The 18,889-nt window shown below is 35.4% G+C and overlaps 2 protein-coding genes across 6 annotated transcripts; one reads left to right on the top strand and one right to left on the bottom strand.

Annotated features, from left to right (window-relative positions):
- Positions 1–257: 257 nt before the first annotated feature.
- On the bottom strand, positions 258–11,588 carry LOC103494020 (uncharacterized). 5 transcript variants are annotated; one of them, XM_051081078.1, is made up of 10 exons: positions 11,479–11,586; positions 10,737–10,839; positions 9,201–10,068; positions 8,740–9,116; positions 5,207–6,985; positions 3,578–4,672; positions 2,607–2,711; positions 2,336–2,425; positions 1,388–1,498; positions 611–1,312 (listed from the first exon to the last, which is right to left on the bottom strand). In XM_051081078.1, the coding sequence occupies exons 2-10, from the start codon at positions 10,791–10,793 to the stop codon at positions 773–775; spliced, it is 5,022 nt and encodes a 1,673-aa protein (XP_050937035.1). In that variant the 5' UTR covers positions 10,794–10,839; positions 11,479–11,586; the 3' UTR covers positions 611–772. The 5 variants fall into 5 exon arrangements, with proteins under 5 accessions (XP_008453241.1, XP_050937035.1, XP_008453240.1 ...); XM_008455019.3 differs by lacking the exon at positions 11,479–11,586 and adding an exon at positions 258–535 and having other exon boundaries at positions 743–1,312; positions 8,740–10,068; positions 10,737–11,351; XM_008455018.3 differs by having other exon boundaries at positions 8,740–10,068; positions 11,443–11,588.
- Positions 11,589–14,307: 2,719 nt separating this feature from the next.
- Positions 14,308–18,389, top strand: LOC103494021 (heparanase-like protein 1). The gene is made up of 11 exons (XM_008455022.3): positions 14,308–14,481; positions 14,582–14,680; positions 15,357–15,635; positions 15,734–15,770; positions 15,909–16,092; positions 16,442–16,590; positions 16,673–16,906; positions 16,989–17,178; positions 17,281–17,406; positions 17,503–17,602; positions 17,774–18,389. The coding sequence occupies exons 3-11, from the start codon at positions 15,426–15,428 to the stop codon at positions 18,164–18,166; spliced, it is 1,623 nt and encodes a 540-aa protein (XP_008453244.2). The 5' UTR covers positions 14,308–14,481; positions 14,582–14,680; positions 15,357–15,425; the 3' UTR covers positions 18,167–18,389.
- The last annotated feature ends 500 nt before the right edge of the window (positions 18,390–18,889 follow it).

Raw genomic sequence — 18,889 nt, 5'->3', positions numbered from 1 at the left:
AAAAAAAAAAAAAAGATCTTCAAAGATATGTATTTTAATTATTTGGGAATGGCTAAAGTTTTTATTATTTTTAAAACCACTCCTCAACGTGACTATATAATGTGGTCTAGCTTGAAAATCAAATACTTAGTTTCTAAGTTGAATATATATTTTTGTTGTTTTTTTTTAATCTAGCATCAAATGCAATGCAAAAAATGCGAAATTCAATTAACCATTTGATTTACTTTATGAACAGTTGACCAAAATTTTCAATCATATACGACAAACAAGCATAGCTTAACGGACAATAAATTGAGTTGTCCGAATCCCTCAATTCCAAATGTACTATAAAAAGACCCAAACAAGTGCCTTTCCAACATGATCTGGTGGTTCAAAGTAAATTAAATTAAAGAATACAAACACGCTGGAAAACTTATTTCTTCGCAAATTAATGATGCTATAACCTTTTGAATTTGTTGGTATAATTAACTGTCTTCAAAGTTGTAATCTGTTAGCTGTTCCTTGATTACATTCACATCAAGGCTTGAAAGCAAGGCTGAAACAAATATGAAATCTGAGATTAGACATCAATGGACAATATAAGGTTATTAATCGTTGATCTTTTTAGAAGTACTTCTAAATTTTAGCTGATTTTTTGTATATTTTAACAAAAAAAAAAATCTTAGTTTTTGGAAACAAACTTAATATATAATGTAGCTGAAATTATGTACAAAATTGTGGTTAAGATTAATTAATCACAAACCAAGTAAATCCCACATCAAGCCTTCTCAATTTATCCATCAACAGCAGTGGAAATGTCAGCTGAAAAGAACTGCTCTGCTCTATCGAGAAAACTGCTAGGGAATCTATAATGCAACATCACAGATGCAACTTCTATTGCTGGCTGATTGTGCTTCAAAGTTATTTCATCAGATGCTTTAGCTGATCTATTATCTCTTTGGTTTCTTGTTTTGTTACTCCTATTGCTATTTCCTGAGGAAACTCCTCCAGGTCTTCCTAAGGAAGTTCTTGTGATTCTGCTGACATTGCGGGTGGCTCTAATGATACCGTCGGTTTGAGGTTTTCTAGACTCGAAACCATTTGGGTTAGACTCATTAGATTCCTCATTCTCTTGTGTTGAAGTCGATGGTAAAGCCGGTACTAGTAGATTATTTTTGCAGGATCTCAATAATGAAAGCAGCATATCTATACTTAGCTCTTGTTGAACAACGGACTTGTTTTGTTCACACCCATAACAGGCAGCAACCAAGGTACTAGCCAACACTGGCATCAATTCAGGGTCGCTGAAGAACACAAACGGCAGGTCGCACACCTAAGCACATAAATCTCACGCGTCATTTTCATCGAAATGTGATTCGGGTTGGGATCTGTATGGTAGTGTACTAACCTTGTGGAGTATGGTTGGACTCTTTCCCCAGCGAAGGACTTCTTGATTTCCAGGATGGAACAAAGCAAAATGCCCAAGAATGGATAGAGATTCGAGAAGCAGCAGACCTATCTGAGGATGAGATCAAGCAGGTTTGAAAGCTTAAAATAAACAGTAACACAAAATGGTGCAAATAAAGTTAGAAGGGATAAATTATTAAGCCAAAGCATAAAACTGACTTCAATGTGAAAATAGATTGTTGCTACTAATCACCAGACCGTATTTCTTAAGTGATTCCCTAGACTAGAGTTTTCCCTAGTTCCTTCCACTATCGTGGGTTGCATGTCTCCAGAAAGCAAAGTATAGATTTTATTCTAATGGGCAATAAAATTTTGGACAAGCTTAGCAGAAAGGAGGTTTGCTCCAAATGAATTTCCTGGATCCGTGCTTCCATTTCAAATACTCCCTAGGCCAGGGGAGTATTTCTTTTGCCTTTACACAAAGTCATTCTTGTTAAATGTTGGATATTTTCATTGGAAATAATAGCTTTGAGGGGAACTGCTCGCTAGAAGCTCTAGAAGCCCCTGCAAGTGCCACGTTAAGTTGGACGAGTGGTTGAGTTCAATTGTTAGAATTTTGTTTTGGGAGGATATAAACTGCTACAAACGTCCTTTCTGTTGGAATTCCTAATACTGCACAGAATTGTTGAGCCCAATGACTTCTTTGTTAACCAATGTCAGTCTGAGCAACATCACTAATGGGTTGACTCTTAACATCCTATCATTGTAACGTACAACTATGACTAGACGTTCACTTCTGTAGTCAACTATTCAATTAGTCCGTGCAAAAATTATGGGCCAATTTTTGTCTCAAGACTCAAGTGTGTGCTAGAATGTATGGGAAAAGCATGTTTCCTACACTTAAACAGTAGTTAACGCTTGCATGTAAAATATAGCAAATATAAATTACCGGATCACTAGGAGCTGTCCACTTGCTTGAGCAGTGCGAGAGAAGGAAACTCATTAAATGGAAAAACTCCATTTTCAGGTCTGGTCTAGCCTGAAAGAAGATAAGAATGCAACTCCTAGTCAGCTTGGAGTTAGAGATCTAGTAATTAATCTCTTTCCATGAAGATTTAATTCATATCTAAGGATCAAATTCTATAATCCACTTTCGAACTAAGTTTGAGAGATCAAAAATAGACATAGACAAAGTTCCACTTGAAATAATGCCAACTTACTAGCACTCGCTGCATAAATTTAAGATCCAAAAAGGCTAGATTATTTAACACCTTCAGCACACCAGTAGCAACATCTTCAAAGTTAGATGGAAGGATATAGGAGGCCTGAAACATAATAAAGGCGTCTCAAAATTGAAAACATGAACAAGCAGCTGCTAAAACTTTCCAAATAGAGCTACTTCATGTGACTAAGACAATAACTGGCGTAACATATAAAATGGGAAAACGAAAAACTGACAAATTGTTTAGGAAAGAAAAAGAAGAAGAAGAAATAAAGAAAAGGAGAAAAGAAAAGAAAGAGAGAAAACACGGGTTTTTTTTAAAGAATGATAAATGAAATATCCAAAAAGTAATACAAGGAAAGACCCAAATGGTTACATACAAAAGCAGACCCCATAAAAGAGAACCAAATTACATACAAAGCACTAAAGCAGACCCAAAAAAGAGAAGGATACACCAGAGGAGATCAAGGGGAAGAGTAACAGATGTACAAGCCAATCAATAAAAGATACGAATCAAATACACACCGGAACCAAAAACAAAGTATCACAAAGATCCTTGATGAAGGCACGACAAGAATGTTAAAGACACACTTCAAGAAGCCCAATTTTGATGACTGAGAACAATCGATATATATATGAATCTGTTTTGCTAAGACAGTAGTCTATTAGGAAAAATTGCACTGAAAGTACTATTTATCGTCAAAGCAAGCTTGGAACATGCAACTGGCCCATTGTGTTAAAACAATAGTCTATCAGGAAAAGTTGCACTGAAGGTGCTTAGATTAAGCTATATCCAAAAAATGGATTTTAAAAACGGTGGCTTCCAGTCTGCATGGCTGGAAGAAATTGAACACTAAAATTTCTAAAAATAGAAACATCAGTTAACATGTACATTACGTGTTAAAGTGGTTAAAGCCATACAAATTAGCTCAGCGATATAAATATGATCCATGTGACAAGTTTACTTACCTGTTCGGATGATAATCTATTGTTTGCTTGCAACAATACAGCTGTTAGTAAAGACAGGAGACCAACAATTCCAGTATCAGATATAGCAGATAATAGATACGCTATTGGTGGTTTCATTTTTGTAACATTTTTTATCCCTTCGTCAGATGCAACATCCACCTGCTGTTTCTGATCCCCTTGGGATACAGAAGGTTTCAAGACAATTTCACCGTCTTGTGGTTCATCCTGAATATCGATCTGGACAATATTAACACCATTTGCCTCAATAAAGCAATCAGTCTGCTGTTCCCTCTGACCACCATCACTGGGTATCATCCCATTCTTTATCTTCTGCTCACATGACTCATCCAGTTGATCTACGGTCATTTTTGGATTTTGTAAGATTTTACCCCCATTTAACCCAGATTCTAAAGGGATACCATCCTCAGTGAAACCTGTTCTAGGAAAATCTCTAGACATGGTAGAAATAGCAATTCCACTTTCAACCCCCGTCAAATTTTCACTAAATGGTAATACACAATTAATGGTACTATCAATTCCAGGTCTTGATGTTAAAACCACCAAAAGACGTATACTTAAGAGAATCGAAGAAGGAAATGGAGACCCTTCCACCTGAGGTCTGTCATAAAGTGCAAAAAGATCCCGAAGCCGTTGAATAACCTGGTAGGCAACCAATAGTTCTAGCAAACCATCCCACATTTGGAGTTGCGGCCCTTCTGGGTTTATATGACCAATTATTGTTGTGATAGTCCACAAAGATCCATCCAGTACTTCAGAGCTCGACTCAAAATTTTCAATAGACGTTCTACTTGATTGAACCCCACTACCAGGGGCATTAACAGAAGCTGCAATCTTAATATAGTTCTCAAGGGCTGTTGATAGCATTGGGATGATAGGTGGCAAGAGATTCTGCGCAAGAAAGTAACTTCTGTTTGCTGATGCAGATAATACTACCCTAAGCAATTTTAATAGGTGTATCATCACTTGACAGGCTTCTGGTTTAGATGTGTGAGAAGCAGGAAGGGCAGAAGCAATAAAATCAAGTAAGCCAGCTTGACGAGAAGCTTGCAGCTCAAGTTCCCTTCCATCCAAGTACTAAAAAAACAAGAACTGTCAGATAAAACATCTAACAGCATACAAATCAAAAAGACAAGAAATGTGTTTCATTTTAGAGAGTAACAAGTTCTATCTTAGTATAGAGACGTGCTATGAAACAATGCAATGTCACAAACCTCGGATGGATGAATATGAGTTATGCACAGACAAGTTACAAGCTGTGAAACCAATGATAAATCGCTACAAGTACTGACGGGAATAAATACAACAATCAACTAAGATTGCAAATATTACATCTCATAGTTTCACATTAAGTTACTTTAAATACATGCACTGATACTCCAAATGCTCAGCTTAAGCATCATGATCTTTTCTTCCTAATGAATAATTAGGAAGCATGATGAATATGATAAAATTCACTTCCTAAAAGATAATAAGCCCTATAAACAAGTAGACAAATGGACAAAATGCAGGAATGGAGAATTCACACAGTTCAACCAAAAAATTGGGAGAGAATATTTATTTTAAAAATTCACGCCAACCAAAAAATAGAATATTTGTGTTTGATAATACCTTGATCATTTCAGCAATTATCAGCCCTAGACTTGCAGCCCCTTCTTTTCTTGCTTGGCGAAGTTTCTGAAGTTCTTGAAGCCACCTACCTATTTTTGCCCTTGCAGTTCCAATGGATGTTCTATATCCAATGCTAACATTTTCAGCTCCATTAATGGGCTCAACAAATTCGTACTTCAGAGCCATAAGCCTCTGTCGGATTCTTTTGATCCTTCGTTTCATGTGTTGTTGCATTGTTGTCTTACCCATTGCAAGACCAGAACCCAAGTCAGAGCTACTGGGCCCCTGCTCATCACCATTGTTATTAGTTGCTGATCTACTTGGACCATCCTTATGCATATATCGTCGCAGCAAGGGTGAAGATTGGTCCCTAAAATCCATAGAGGCCCTCTCCCGTATTTGCTCCAAATAAAACTTTCGTCGTTGTTCACTTTCACTAAGTCGCTCAGCCAATTTCTGGGCCATAAGTTCAGCTTCTTCTTGTTGGGCTCTTGCTCTTTCCTCTTTCCTTCGAAGCTGTTCCATGGCCCTCGCCTCCCTTGCAGCACTAGATGCTTTCCGCTCTTCTTCCCTTCGAACGTGAGCCTCTTCCTTTTTCCTCTGTGTTTCAGCAAGACGCTGCAATTTTTCGGCTTCGATCAATTTCTTCCGTTCTAGCACTGCTTCTTCTCTAGCCATGTCTTCCTTTTGTTTAATTTTCATTACCTGAAGCTTTTCAGCTCTCCTTAACTCAGAACCATGAAGCTTCTGCCGCAGCATAATCTTTTTATTTTCTTCATTTAAGGAGGTGATGAAACGAACCTCATTCACCTTACTACTTTCATCACCAGCTCTTTTCACAACTTGAGCTAGGAAAGCTTCATGTCGGGATTCACTGCGCTGGTGGCGAGCATACATTCCCTCCCGTAATTTCATAGTGCGTACAGCCTGCCATTCATTAACACGATTTAATTTCTCTGAAGTACGCTGCAGTTTCTGAACCCTTTCATTCTCTAGTTCACTTCTAATTTTCATTGCACGAGCATGCTTTTCTTCTGCCTCCCTTTTCACATCTAAAGAAGTTTTCTTCTTCTTGTCTGGGGACATTAGTTTATCATGCAACACACGTACACGCTCAGCACTTTTCTTGCTCATGCCTGGCAAATGTGAAACTCGAGAACTAATACGTACGGATGATGAAAGTATGTCTTCCCAGTTCCTCTTTTCTTTCCATGCATCCATGGATTTTCGAGCACCCATATTCCTCTTCTCTTTTTCCTTATCTTTTTCAGAAACAGTTGCTTGTCTTTTGGAATGTTCTATAGGTTTCTGAGTTTTCTCACACGTGCCTTCTGCTAGAGCCCTTTCTCTTCTAGAAACTAACCTTTCTACATCAGATTCAAGTTGCTCTCGCTTAAATTTTACAGCGAGAGGTGGCTTGGATGAATTTATAGAAGACAAGGAATTCTGTGGGCGCGAACGTATATTTTGCGCAACATTAACCTTATCAGAACCAAGAGACTCAGTATTCTTTTCTTTTCCACTAAGGCTCCCTGGAGTAAGATCTACATCTTTATTTCCTGCCGTTTTTGATGCTGAATCTGGGGCATCATGCACCACACAATTTATTGTAGATATTTCTTTCATTTGATCCATACACTGAGGACTTAGACACTCATTCCCGGGAAGTTTTTTGCTTGCTTCAAGCATGTTGGCTCTCTCTTGCCGAATTTTCTTAAATGCCTCAAGTGATGACGATAAAATCTCTGCTTTATGAGGAGAATTTGTCATCCGCCGAACCTGCATTGTTAATGCATAAGCGGGGTTTTAATTCTAGAGGAAGATTAATTAATAGACTCAACAATGAAAAGGTCAATTCTGTCATACAAACAGTTGTGACAATAATTGTGTACCAGAGTGGTTCAAATATATTCCGAACTTTCTTATGAACTGCTAAGTGCTAAATTAGAATTCAAGAAACAAGATCCATCCAAATATTATGCAACAATACCACTGTGTACTAAACTAAACAATACAATAATAAGGGCAAATTGCACATGATTGTAAATACTGCAACCACGAATATTTAATTTCAAAAAATCAAAGGAACAGAGAGGATAAGGTTCCTTGCCTCAAACCATTCATAGATAAATTCTCTAGTGCCTCCAATTGACTTAACTGAAAAGCAGTATATGATAGGCAATTTATCACCCTAGTTCTCTACTTATGACTAGAATCTCTTTTTTTCTTTTTGGAAAAAAGACAAGGAACCCCAGCTGACAGCATTGCAGACTTTTCAAATAGCAATTCTAAGGTTGAACCATCCCTAATTGCAAACATTATCGTTTTAAATAACCTTGTTAGCAAGCAACAAGAAACTCATCAAGGGTTTGCTCACTGCCACTAAAGTATGTTGGTTAGTAGAGATAATAAAGGGCAACACTTGATCCTCTTCATTAATGCCTCAGAGATGATATTACCAAGCTAATAAATAATTTAATTTCTTCTTGATTTCTTAAGGCAGACACAAAGAAAGGTCTTGTGCAGGGGAATCACTCATGACTTTCCTAGGAATTCATACAACACACCAAGTAAATGTAGCTTAATGGCGTCCCACCCAATTATCCTTAGCCCACGACAAAAAGCCACCAAAGTTCGAGACTTCACTCCCCTCGGGTTGCAAACCATTTTCATAGTTCGTCCGAGAGAGAAAGACCTCTACAACTATCCTCTCACTTGTAACAAAAGGGTACATCCAAATCCATCTAAAAAAGGCATGTGGCTTTGAAAGAAAACAAAAAGGGACAGAAAAAGGAAAATGCCTAACCCTCCATCTCTTTACCACTTGTAGCCAAATTACAATCTTCATAGATGGAAACTACATTCATGAATTTTTTAAAACTAGTGATCTAAGGAGAGGAACAGTGTTGAGACCTTCTGTTCGGCACACCTAGTTTTAGTGTTCTAGCACCAACTAATTCACTTCCTACCATGGGTCATTTTGAACTCTATCTCTCCCTTAAGACCAAGCTAAAACTAGAAGTCTAAAAACTTCCCATATATACACAATCCAAGGCTCGATTCTATTTAAGATTTCTTGCTTCCTCACACAAAGATTGCTAAGTGTATTTAAATTCTAATCACACAAAGCAGACAAAAGATAATTATTTTGAGAGTAGTATGTTCCTTCTTTTTCTTTTGTGTTCCAAAGTCTTTCAGGATCTTCTGGTTCATTAAGGAGGGAAAAGAAGCAAAGTTTGAAGACCACAAACATAAAATGAATCAGAAGCGAACTGGAGATCCATGCCAAATTTTTCCTACTGTCAGGCATCCAGAAAACTAGTTGCTGCATAGGAGTCAATATACGACATACTTTCTAAGTTCTTTACAGCAAAAGCATCAATATAATCAAACAATTCATAATAGAAAACTAGTTATTAGAACTAGAAGCATAGGAGTTACTGTATGATCTACTTTATTGCAAAAAGAGAAGTTATAGGCACCACATCAGTTTGAAAGTTGCTTGGCAGAAAAATAGACGTACTCGAGCTCACCTCCCAAGAGAGAGCATGTGGCCTACAATGATCACTCTTCATAGTGATTGGCATCCCATCAATAGACTGAGAAGACAACCTCTTTACCTCTTCAAACTCCTCCACCCTAGTATTTAGCTCTTTAAAGTCAGATGCAGCCTCTTCAAGAACAAGAATGGCTTCTTTCATCTGTTCCAAGTCACATTCCAGTTCACAAAGGAGATAAAGTTCATCTACAGCTCGATTAAGATTCTCAAAAAGGAAGCACCAGAGCCGCTGCCTAAACCTTTCTTTACTCTCACCCGTCGCACCTTCACTGGGGGCACTCACAACTTGCACATTATGAGTTCCACTCCCTTGTTCAATTTGAGGTTCTTCAACAGAATCAGAGGAGCCCCCTGAATTTTCATGTCCACAAGTTTTAGTTGAAACTGATTCAGCATTCTGAACAGGCAATGACAAGCTAGAAATCTCAGGCTTACCAGATGTTTCAGGGAGCACTGGATTTTCTACCTCATGTAACTTGATAACCTTCTGGACTTTTGGCTCAGTTCCAGCTTCTTCACAAGAAGGAGAATCGAAATTTGAAATGTGATTGTCTACAGGTTTCGTGTTTTCATTTCTTGTATCCTTGAAATTTGAACCATCAATAACAGAACAGACTGTTACTTCATTATTACTTAAAACTTTCAAATCTTCTATAAATTCCCTATTAATATCTTGATGGCTAACTTGGCATGAATTGATCTCATTAGTTGACAAAAGAGTCTGATGAGAGGCCTCCTCGTCTCTGACTGATGCTGCCACCAATGCGTTCACTTGGGTATCTACAGATGAAGAGACGGTTGAAGCTAAGTCATGCTTAACCTCATTTTTTTCAGAGACACCTAGATCAACCTCTCCAATATTACCAAACTTTATTTCAACTCCATTAGCACTGTTATTCAATACCAAACTATCATCCTCTAGATCACCCCATTTGATTTTTTGGACCACTCCAGGCATATCCCTATGGGAGACTTTCTCACATTCTCCACTTCCAGCATTAGAATCTGCAATGTGCAAAACAGATGACTTGGGGAATTCAGTGTCTTGTCTGACCATGCATTTATCAGGGGAATATGAACCTCCATCATCTCCAATTGCTGTAGCAACACAATTCTCAGCATTACTTTGGGTATATACTGCATAGCTTCCTCCTGTCGTTGGAGGATGAGACTTCGAGTTTGACCTGTCATTTCGGAGATTTTTATTCACAAGATTTGTACTGCGCAGAGAATTAGACAAATTTTTTCCCGAAAATCCTCCAACCCAACTCTGTACGGAAAACTTAGAACTGCTCCTGTGCTTCTGGGAAACAAAGTAGACAAATTAATGAAATGTTAGCTTCGCCACCACAAACATATGATATGATTCGAGCATTACGAGGAACATAAAATAGATAAGAATGGACCTAATACTTAGAGTTGGAGAAAACTGAACATTTATGAAAAAGAATTGGCTGACAAGGATAGTATTAACGTTACATCATATGATGCAGTGCATGTAACTCAGATTTCTACAAAAGTGAACAAAGAAACACTTCGCATAACATTTACAGCACCTCAAAAGAAGAGCCCAACACATATCAAAGTCTATTTGGACTCCTATGCCGGTAAAACTTCTAAAGCACCTACATTACAAACAAATAACTATGTCTCTCAAGCTTTCATCTAATAACAAAACATAATCTTTAGATGCAATAAACGAACCCATTTCCAAGAATCCGAGTCTGATGTCCTCAAATTCATGACTAATCACTGAAACAAAGAAAGTAGCTACCAATATTTTCCACACTGGTAAACACAACTTTGAAGAGAAGAAACTCTCGTACATCTATGCGGAAGAAAAATGAAAAGTAACTCAAATATTCAAATAGAATAAATCGGTGGCCTTTGGGAACCTTATTCGGATGCCAAACGTCAGAAAATGAAGAAGAAGAAAAAGAAAAATAACTTGGCCGATGACAGAGTTGGCACCTTTTTCACTTCGAACCATCCTGATCCCTGATCATCCACTCCACCGCTGTTCTCCATCTCCAATTGATCAAAACTCCGATGTCATTTTCCAAACAATGCAAAGCTAAAAGAAACAGTAAATCAAGATCATTCAGTAATACCCAAATCTTCCTAGTCGTAAAACCAAAGCTAACCTTCCTAATTCTACAGCATCACAAATCATTAAAAATATTTGGAAATTAGTTGAATTGATCACATCTATGAACGACCGGCGGGAGAAAACACAAAAAGACTGCTCCTCAAGACAATCAAATAATAGAAAAAGTGGGTCCAATTATTCATAGGAAAACAGAGCTCTGAATGATCGAAATTCCAGTTAGCCTGAAGAACAATGCAATCAATAAAAAACTAGTTGCAAAACGTAGGTGGCAGTGGCAGGTGGGCAAGGTTTTCTAGGGCTTTATTTTCATAATAGACACACCAGTACATAAACAATAAAGGAGGGAAAAGTAGGTGAGAAATTTGTAAAATTATATGACAGAGAAAACGAAGAAGACGAAGAATTGAATGGTTGGGATGAGAATGATCAAACGATTGTTCATTAATTGATTTTCAACATAGAGGGATTCATTTCTACTGTGTACTTCAATCAAATTTCCTTAAAATTGAAAACAATGACTTCAGATTTTCACCATAAAAAAACAAACGATCAGTGTTTGATTATTACATTGAATATTGGATGTAAAGGAGAAGACAATTATACTCGTAAAGTAGCAGAGCTCCGCCGTGCCGGAACCGCCGTTCATTGCCAACACAATACACCGATATATACCCTTTTTATATTTTCCATTTTTTTTATGTTATGGATTAGATATTTTGCGTTTTGTTTTTAATTCATTTCGGTTTTGCTTTCCGATAAAAAATAAATAAATAAAATTTCATCTTTTTTAGGAGAAATAAGCGATAGATTGGAAAATTATTTGTTGAAAATTGTTTGTTTTCTCCTAATTTGTTAATAGTTGTTTTTATTGTTTTCAAAATATCGAAAAATTAATCAAAATATTTATAAAACATAATAAATTTCTAAATTCAGTGTTTTTTATTAATTCTATTTTGATATCTACTTTGTGAAAATTGAGTTCTTTTAAATTTATTAAAATAAAAATAAAATATTCATAAAATATAAAAATTAAGTATAATAAATTTAATCTTTTATTGATTTTGTTCTTTGAGTATAAATAGTTTGTAACTTTTTTATTTTTTAAAAACTTCATTAAAAATTATTATCATACAATCTAATAAAAAAAATCTAATTATTCTTTTAAAATCTTAGAAACTAAAAGATAAAATTTAAGTGGTGAAAAAAATGAAAAAGTTTATGAATTTTCGATTAATGTTTATAAATTGTATGTAAAGTTGATTAAATGGTATATAAATAACATAGTTGAATTGAAGATTAATTTATACTAAATTTGCCTCGCGTGAATTTATAACCTAAACTTTTACGAGGTACATTGTGTTGGTTGCGTCGAATGTTTGAAGTGTCTAACATTTTTTTCTAATCATTAGTTAAATACAAACTCAAAAGTTATACAATTTTACTATGTGTAAATTTTTAATAAAATCAATATATAACTAAATTAATGTGATTCAAATAATATAAGTTGCCTAATAATGACTATATAAACTATTATAATTAACAAATGAACATGTTTAAAGCTTAATGAAAAGTGTATGAATTATAATAATTAGCATATCCATAGGTTATGTTTAAAATATGATAAAACCAACAAAATCCAACCTATGGGTTGGTTTTTTAGATTTTTTAATACACACTTTGTTTATTTGGAATGTAGTTCTATGATTGATCCAATTAATTATTGAGGTTTGCATGTTAGGTTTCAAACTAGTGAATTACTATTTAATTAACTAGAAACCAAACATAAGAAGAGAAGGTAAACAAATTCAACTAATTAGATTAGACGTTCTTTTTCCTACGATTGGTTGTAGTATTTACTTTTTTTTTAACAAAAAAATGAAACTATTCGTAGAATACAAGGAGTTGGATGAATTTTGTTATATTTTGTAAATAGTTTTAATATTTTGTTATTTTTTAAAATATAATGTCATTTTTTTATTTATAATTTAATATCGTAAAAAACGGTAAGTCAAGTTAATTACACTCGTTGATGAGTGAATTTGATCCAATCTCGAGCAAATTATCATAGCCTAAAAAATACACAAACTTAAGAGTATGAGTACTCGCGATGTGTTTGTATTCAATTTCTCGTAGTTGTTTTTCATACATCCAACACCAAATTTATAAACTATACATTCATCGCTTACCATAATTAATTTGATATAAATTTACACTAACATATTTTAATTTAATGAAAGTCGTATGCGTTGATTAAAAAAAAACAAATCAAAACAAAATACCGGTTATAGTTTTTAAATAATTTAGGTATCGTTTGGTAACTATTTTGTTTTTTCTTTTCATAAATAAAGTTTATTTCGTTTTTATGTCTTACACTAATTTGTATATTTTTTAAAAATAAAATCATTAAATTATTAGCCAAGTTTTAAAAACACAAAGAAAAGCTTTTGAAAGTTAGTTTATGATTTTCAAATTTTCGCTCGATTTTTTAAACAATTAATAGAACGTAGATAAGAAAGAAATAAAGTTAGGAGGTGAAAATAAAATGTTTATATATTTCATTTTAATAAAAAAGATATGAACTATAAAAGTTTTATTGATTTAAATTCAAAAGAAATAATTGTATGAATTTAAACTCTGAACTTTAACGACCGTGTCAACTTAAACCTAAAACTTACATAATTGTATTTGTTTAAACTCTCAATCATATTTTATTTAAATATGCATGTAAAAATTGAGGGTTTAAATTGATATAATTACGAAAATTGAGAATCTAAATCGATACAATTACTACCTCCATAGGTTAAGGTGGTCCTTTATAATCTATATTTAACGTTCATCCATTGGAGGCTTAAAGAAAAAGTCATGAATTAACCCACTACTCTAAAATTAACAACAAATAGTTCATATTTCAAAAGAAAAGTAAAAGAGATGGGGTTTAAATTTCAATATTTATTAGTGGCATTATTTGCTCAAAGATACTTCATATTCAATCTAATATATAAATCAATGAAAGTCATCTAAATTTTGATTGAAACAACCTATTGTATTTTAATTTTGACCTCTTTAGTCAAATCAAATATATTGAATCACTCAAATCTCTATCAAACATTTCTCTTTCTCAATAAAGACTGATTTTCTTAATTGATCGATTAAAAAAGATTATAGAGATTAGAGACAAGTTTAATTAACAAAAGTGTAATTAATTAGTGAAAATGAACCATAATCCGACTGCGCGGGAAAAAATTCTTTACCTCTTCAATCAAAATCAAAACTTTGAAGTTTGAAAAAATTATGTACATGCCGATAAAATTGGAAGCTTTTTTTTTTTTTTTTTCAAAAAGGAAAGTGGTGGCACGAGGAAGAAAGTATCCGGGTTAAAGCATCCACCTTGTTAAGTAATAAAGTTTCCAATTACAAAGCTGATTCCAGCGTCTAATCCATCATTAATAATCTTAAACACCCTCTCTCTTTCTCCATTCAAGCCGCCCCTTCATTTCATCCCAGCTGGAGCCGACGATTCTGGTGAATGGAACTGTTTGAATCATCAAACCCACATCGTTGATTCTCCATTATTGATTGTAAAAAGCATCCGTCGGTGTATTGGAAGTAAGATTTTTAGCCAAAAGGACAAACTTGAGAAAAGCCTATTTCATCCACCATAGCTTTCACTGTATTTCCTCACTGTAATTTGTTGCAATTCAAAAAGGAAGTCGCTGGAAGGGGATGGAAAGAACTGGGGGTTTTGCTGAAAAAGTACTGGCTTCGAAGTTGCTTTGAAAGTTCAGCTGGGTTTTACCTTTTCATGGTATGGCTTATGGAAATTGATGCTTGTTCTTTTTTTTTTCTGGGTTTGATCTGATTTGGTTGATTTGCCTCTGGGTTGCCTTGAATTTAATTATCTTACAGCTTCTTTGTGTATGAGAGTGAGGAATTCGTGCTTTAGCTTTGCATATGGGTCTATAATGATTCGGTTCTTGGTTGCACTTTTAGTTGGGGATGCTCCTATTTTCTTGAATATTAAGCATGTGTCTTCTGATTTTTTTGAAGCAAACAACTAACTAATACCAAATCTACGCGACCCAAGAATTCAATAACAACGACAAATTAATCTTAATCTTCTTGAATTTAAATTCCAAAAGAAAGGGAAAATTTTGGTCGGCTTGGATATGGAAGGCTAATATCCCTGTCTTCATCGAAGGTATTGAACCTTCTGGCTACAATCTTTTTTTCACTTAGCTTTAGCTATTTGGTGCAGCTTCAGTTAAATCTAGTTATTCTCAGGCCACTGTAAGTTATTGTCAATATAAATAGTCGAACAATGTTTAACATAGTCAGGTGGAGCGCCTAAACAACAGATCTCGTTCTTCCATCATTCAAGAAACATATCCATTAAGAAAGTCATGTCGTCTTTGGATCTTTCATTTCAGATGGTAAGCATTTTTCTATCCATTCTCACCTTTTTCTTCTTCCTTGTGGTCCAGGGCATGTGAAGTTGTGAACTGCGTGATTTCACGTGAGTTGGTGTTTGAGACTGCTTATTGCACTTACCAATGGACTTCAGTATCTCCCTGTTTCTTGTTTTCGTTTCTCTACCCACTATCTTGGCTCAGAGCGCGACACATGCTAGTATCATAGTAGATGGAGCTGCGGTAGTTGCTGAAACTGATGATAACTATATTTGTGCCACCATTGATTGGTGGCCTCATGATAAGTGTAATTACAATCGTTGTCCATGGGGGTATTCTTCTGCAGTAAATTTGGTGAGACTTTGATACTCTGCATCCTCAATGTTTGGATAAAGGATTTGGTCAATTATTCTCTGTGATTGATTCAAGTTTTATCTGTTTCCTTTTCTCAGAACTTGTCTCATCCTCTCCTCATTAAGGCAATACAAGGTATTCTTTCTTGTACTGTGAATCTTGATGTTTTTATCCATCTTTAGAACTATACTATGTGTAACAAATCTTTTCTTATAAGAATCCTCTTTAACTGTAATACTTACACTGATGTTGTGGCGGGTTCACATGTGAAAGCTTTTGAGCATTTGAGGATAAGAATTGGTGGTTCTCTACAAGATCAAGTGTTGTATGACGTAGGAAATTTAAAGACACCTTGCCATCTATTTCAAAAGGTGAGTTGGGGGCTGTTTGGTTTTTCCAAGGGGTGTTTGCACATGAGTAGATGGGATGATCTAAACCAATTATTCAAGACCACTGGGTAAGACGTTCGTTTCTTTTCTTTGTTGGTTTGCATTTGTATCCTGTCTGTCTTTCATTAAATGTTTGAAGCGTAGGCATATTATGTGTGACAGAAGTACTACCATTCAATGTTAGTGTAGATCATGTTTTTACTATTTCAGAAAGGCCCCCCTTAGTGAGGGCTGATGAAGCTTGGTCATTATAGTGCAAGTGCAACCTGATATTTTCTTATTAAAAAGTACCCATAAGAAGTTAAATCCTTTAGTTCTATAATTCCTTTATGTTTTCGATTATGCTTGTTAAAAAAGGAAGTATTAGATTGGAGCATTGCTACACGTCTAATCACGGAACAAATCTTTCATTTTCAGGGCCATAGTGACCTTTGGCTTGAATGCACTACATGGAAGACACAGGATTCAGAGAGATAAATGGGGAGGAGAGTGGGACTCTACTAATGCTCGGGATTTTATTAATTACACCATATCAAAGGGATATGTGATAGATTCATGGGAATTTGGTAAAATACTCTAAAAGTTACCATTCAGTAGGATCATTTGGCCTGTGGCTTCAGCTCAAATTGCATATCCTTAAAATTGCAGGTAATGAATTGAGTGGACATGGTGTTGGTGCAAGTGTTGATGTTGAATCGTATGCGAAAGATGTGATCAAGCTAAGAGAAATAATCAATGATTTGTACAAGAATTCCAACTCAAAACCTTCACTCGTAGCACCAGGAGGATTCTTTGAACCAGAGTGGTATTCTAAGCTTCTTCAAGTTTCAGGATCTAATGTTGTGAATGTCGTCACACATCATATTTACAATCTTGGGGCTGGTAAGTTAATGCAATGTCCTAAAGACAAATGGATCAATTTGGTTGTCTGTTCATTTTTTCATTGTCGTTCTTTTCTTATCAGGCATTGATCCTCATCTTGCAAACAACATCCTGGATCCACATTACTTAAGCAGGGTATCAGAAGTCTTCAATAGGCTAGACCAAACCATCCAAGTTCATGGTCCATGGGCGTCTGCTTGGGTTGGAGAGTCTGGCGGGGCCTACAACAGCGGTGGTCGCCATGTATCCAACACATTCATTAATAGCTTTTGGTAATCATCAATCCCATAAACATGTAGTCTTGGCCTTGTCCTACTTGTTTTGAATTGGGTATAATGTCACGGAATCGTTTGTATGTTACATATAAACTTTAGGTACTTAGATCAGCTGGGATTGGCATCCAAGTACAATACCAAAGTGTATTGTAGGCAGACATTAATTGGGGGTCACTATGGTCTACTCAACACATCCACACTTGTGCCAAATCCAGATTTTTACAGGCAATACTTTTACAAATTTAGCAATATTAACTCCTTTTGTCAAATTTTTAGCCCTTTGTCAATCTTATCTTTAGAACTGTTTAATTTTCTGAACAGTGCTCTTCTGTGGCATCGACTAATGGGGAAAATTGTTCTTCCTATCGGTACTGATGCTTCATCGTATTTACGATCTTACGCTCATTGTTCAAAAGGCAATGTAAGTACTATTTTCGTTCACTTTGAAGGCATTTTTTAGAACTAGCTTTAAATGGGGCCTTAAACCATCAAATCAAATATACTCCCTATTGAAGTTGTTCCAACTTAATCTTGGACAAGTTATCCATAATGAAGATAGTAGCTTACTTTGATTGTTGTATTCTGTCCGTAGACCGGTGTGACTGTACTTCTGATCAATTTGAGCAACCAGACACAATTCTCAATCCATGTCCAAAACAGCAAAAATGTGTTCCTGAATGTCCAGGAAAATGGGGTTAGGAGAGAAAAATCCCTCCTCAAAGGCATGAAGAAGACTGTAGCATGGATTGGCAACAAGGTCTCTGATGCAACAGTTTCAAGAGAAGAATACCACTTGACTCCAAAAGATGGCTACCTACAAAGCCAAACCATGGTTCTAAATGGAACTCCTTTGGAGCTCACAGCTGATGGAGACATTCCAAATTTAAATCCTATCCTCCGAGACGTCAACACGCCGATCTATATGGATCCATTGTCCATTGCTTTTGTAGTATTTCCCAACTTTGACGCACCAGCTTGCTCGTGATTACAAATGTTACTTTGTTCATGTTTTTGCAGCGCAACTGTAAAGTTTATCGAAGCTGCATAACTTACGAATAAGTGTTTAATATCATCAACAAGTTATTGTTTCCATAATGATTAATTGAAAAGATGTATGATAAGGCGTGGTCAACAAGCTGTGAAGAAACAAAAATGTTACTTTATGGTGACGATCATAAATGCTATGTTGTATTTAATTGTCTTTGCAATTCTTTTATTGGAGAAGCTAGGAAATTTGTTATGTTGTGCTTGGTTATCGAATTTGTGTACCTTTTCAAGGACTGGGTTGGAGAAAAATCTTCTTTCTATTTTTTTTAATTGTTTTTCTTTAAAATGACGAGTACGTGTATTTATGTTTATACCCAAAAGTCAACAATCAATACTAATTTACAGCAGTAAATGACAAATACAGAAACATTAAAATATCAGTAGGCTAAAGACATCCACTAACTAATAATATCAGCTAGCAGCTATCTACATCAACTCCTCCCCTTAAGAAAAACGAACTCACCCTCGAGTTTTAGGCTGAAAGATCCAGTTGGTCGGGTGGGAAATACTCGAAGATATTGGCCACTTTTGAAGATAGGGTTGATGTGTATGTGATCAGGGAGATCAATTTTGTACACATTGTCTCTTAATCTCTTGATATATAGGGTCCTATCTTCTTTGGTTGTAATTTGTCGTATTTTCGTCTTGTCTTGCAAAGATG

This window comes from Cucumis melo, chromosome 2, assembly GCF_025177605.1.
Source record: "Cucumis melo cultivar AY chromosome 2, USDA_Cmelo_AY_1.0, whole genome shotgun sequence".
In the NCBI taxonomy this organism is placed as follows: domain Eukaryota; kingdom Viridiplantae; phylum Streptophyta; class Magnoliopsida; order Cucurbitales; family Cucurbitaceae; genus Cucumis; species Cucumis melo.
The sequence above is the reverse complement of the archived record's forward strand: the minus strand, read 5'-3'. Positions and strand labels throughout refer to the sequence as shown.

What these genes read in the sequence shown, in the direction of transcription:
- LOC103494020 (XM_008455018.3), bottom strand. Translation starts at nt 10,793, where the DNA reads ATGGAGAACAGCGGTGGAGTGGATGATCAGGGATCAGGATGGTTCGAA. An exon ending in GATGGTTCGAAGTGAAAAAG is followed by an intron (nt 10,069 to 10,736) that starts GTGCCAACTCTG and finishes TTTGTTTCCCAG; the next exon opens with AAGCACAGGAGCAGTTCTAA. An exon ending in ATAGATTATCATCCGAACAG is followed by an intron (nt 2,712 to 3,577) that starts GTAAGTAAACTT and finishes ATTATGTTTCAG; the next exon opens with GCCTCCTATATCCTTCCATC.
- LOC103494021 (XM_008455022.3), top strand. Translation starts at nt 15,426, where the DNA reads ATGGACTTCAGTATCTCCCTGTTTCTTGTTTTCGTTTCTCTACCCACT. An exon ending in GATAGATTCATGGGAATTTG is followed by an intron (nt 16,591 to 16,672) that starts GTAAAATACTCT and finishes TTAAAATTGCAG; the next exon opens with GTAATGAATTGAGTGGACAT. An exon ending in TATTTACAATCTTGGGGCTG is followed by an intron (nt 16,907 to 16,988) that starts GTAAGTTAATGC and finishes TTTTCTTATCAG; the next exon opens with GCATTGATCCTCATCTTGCA.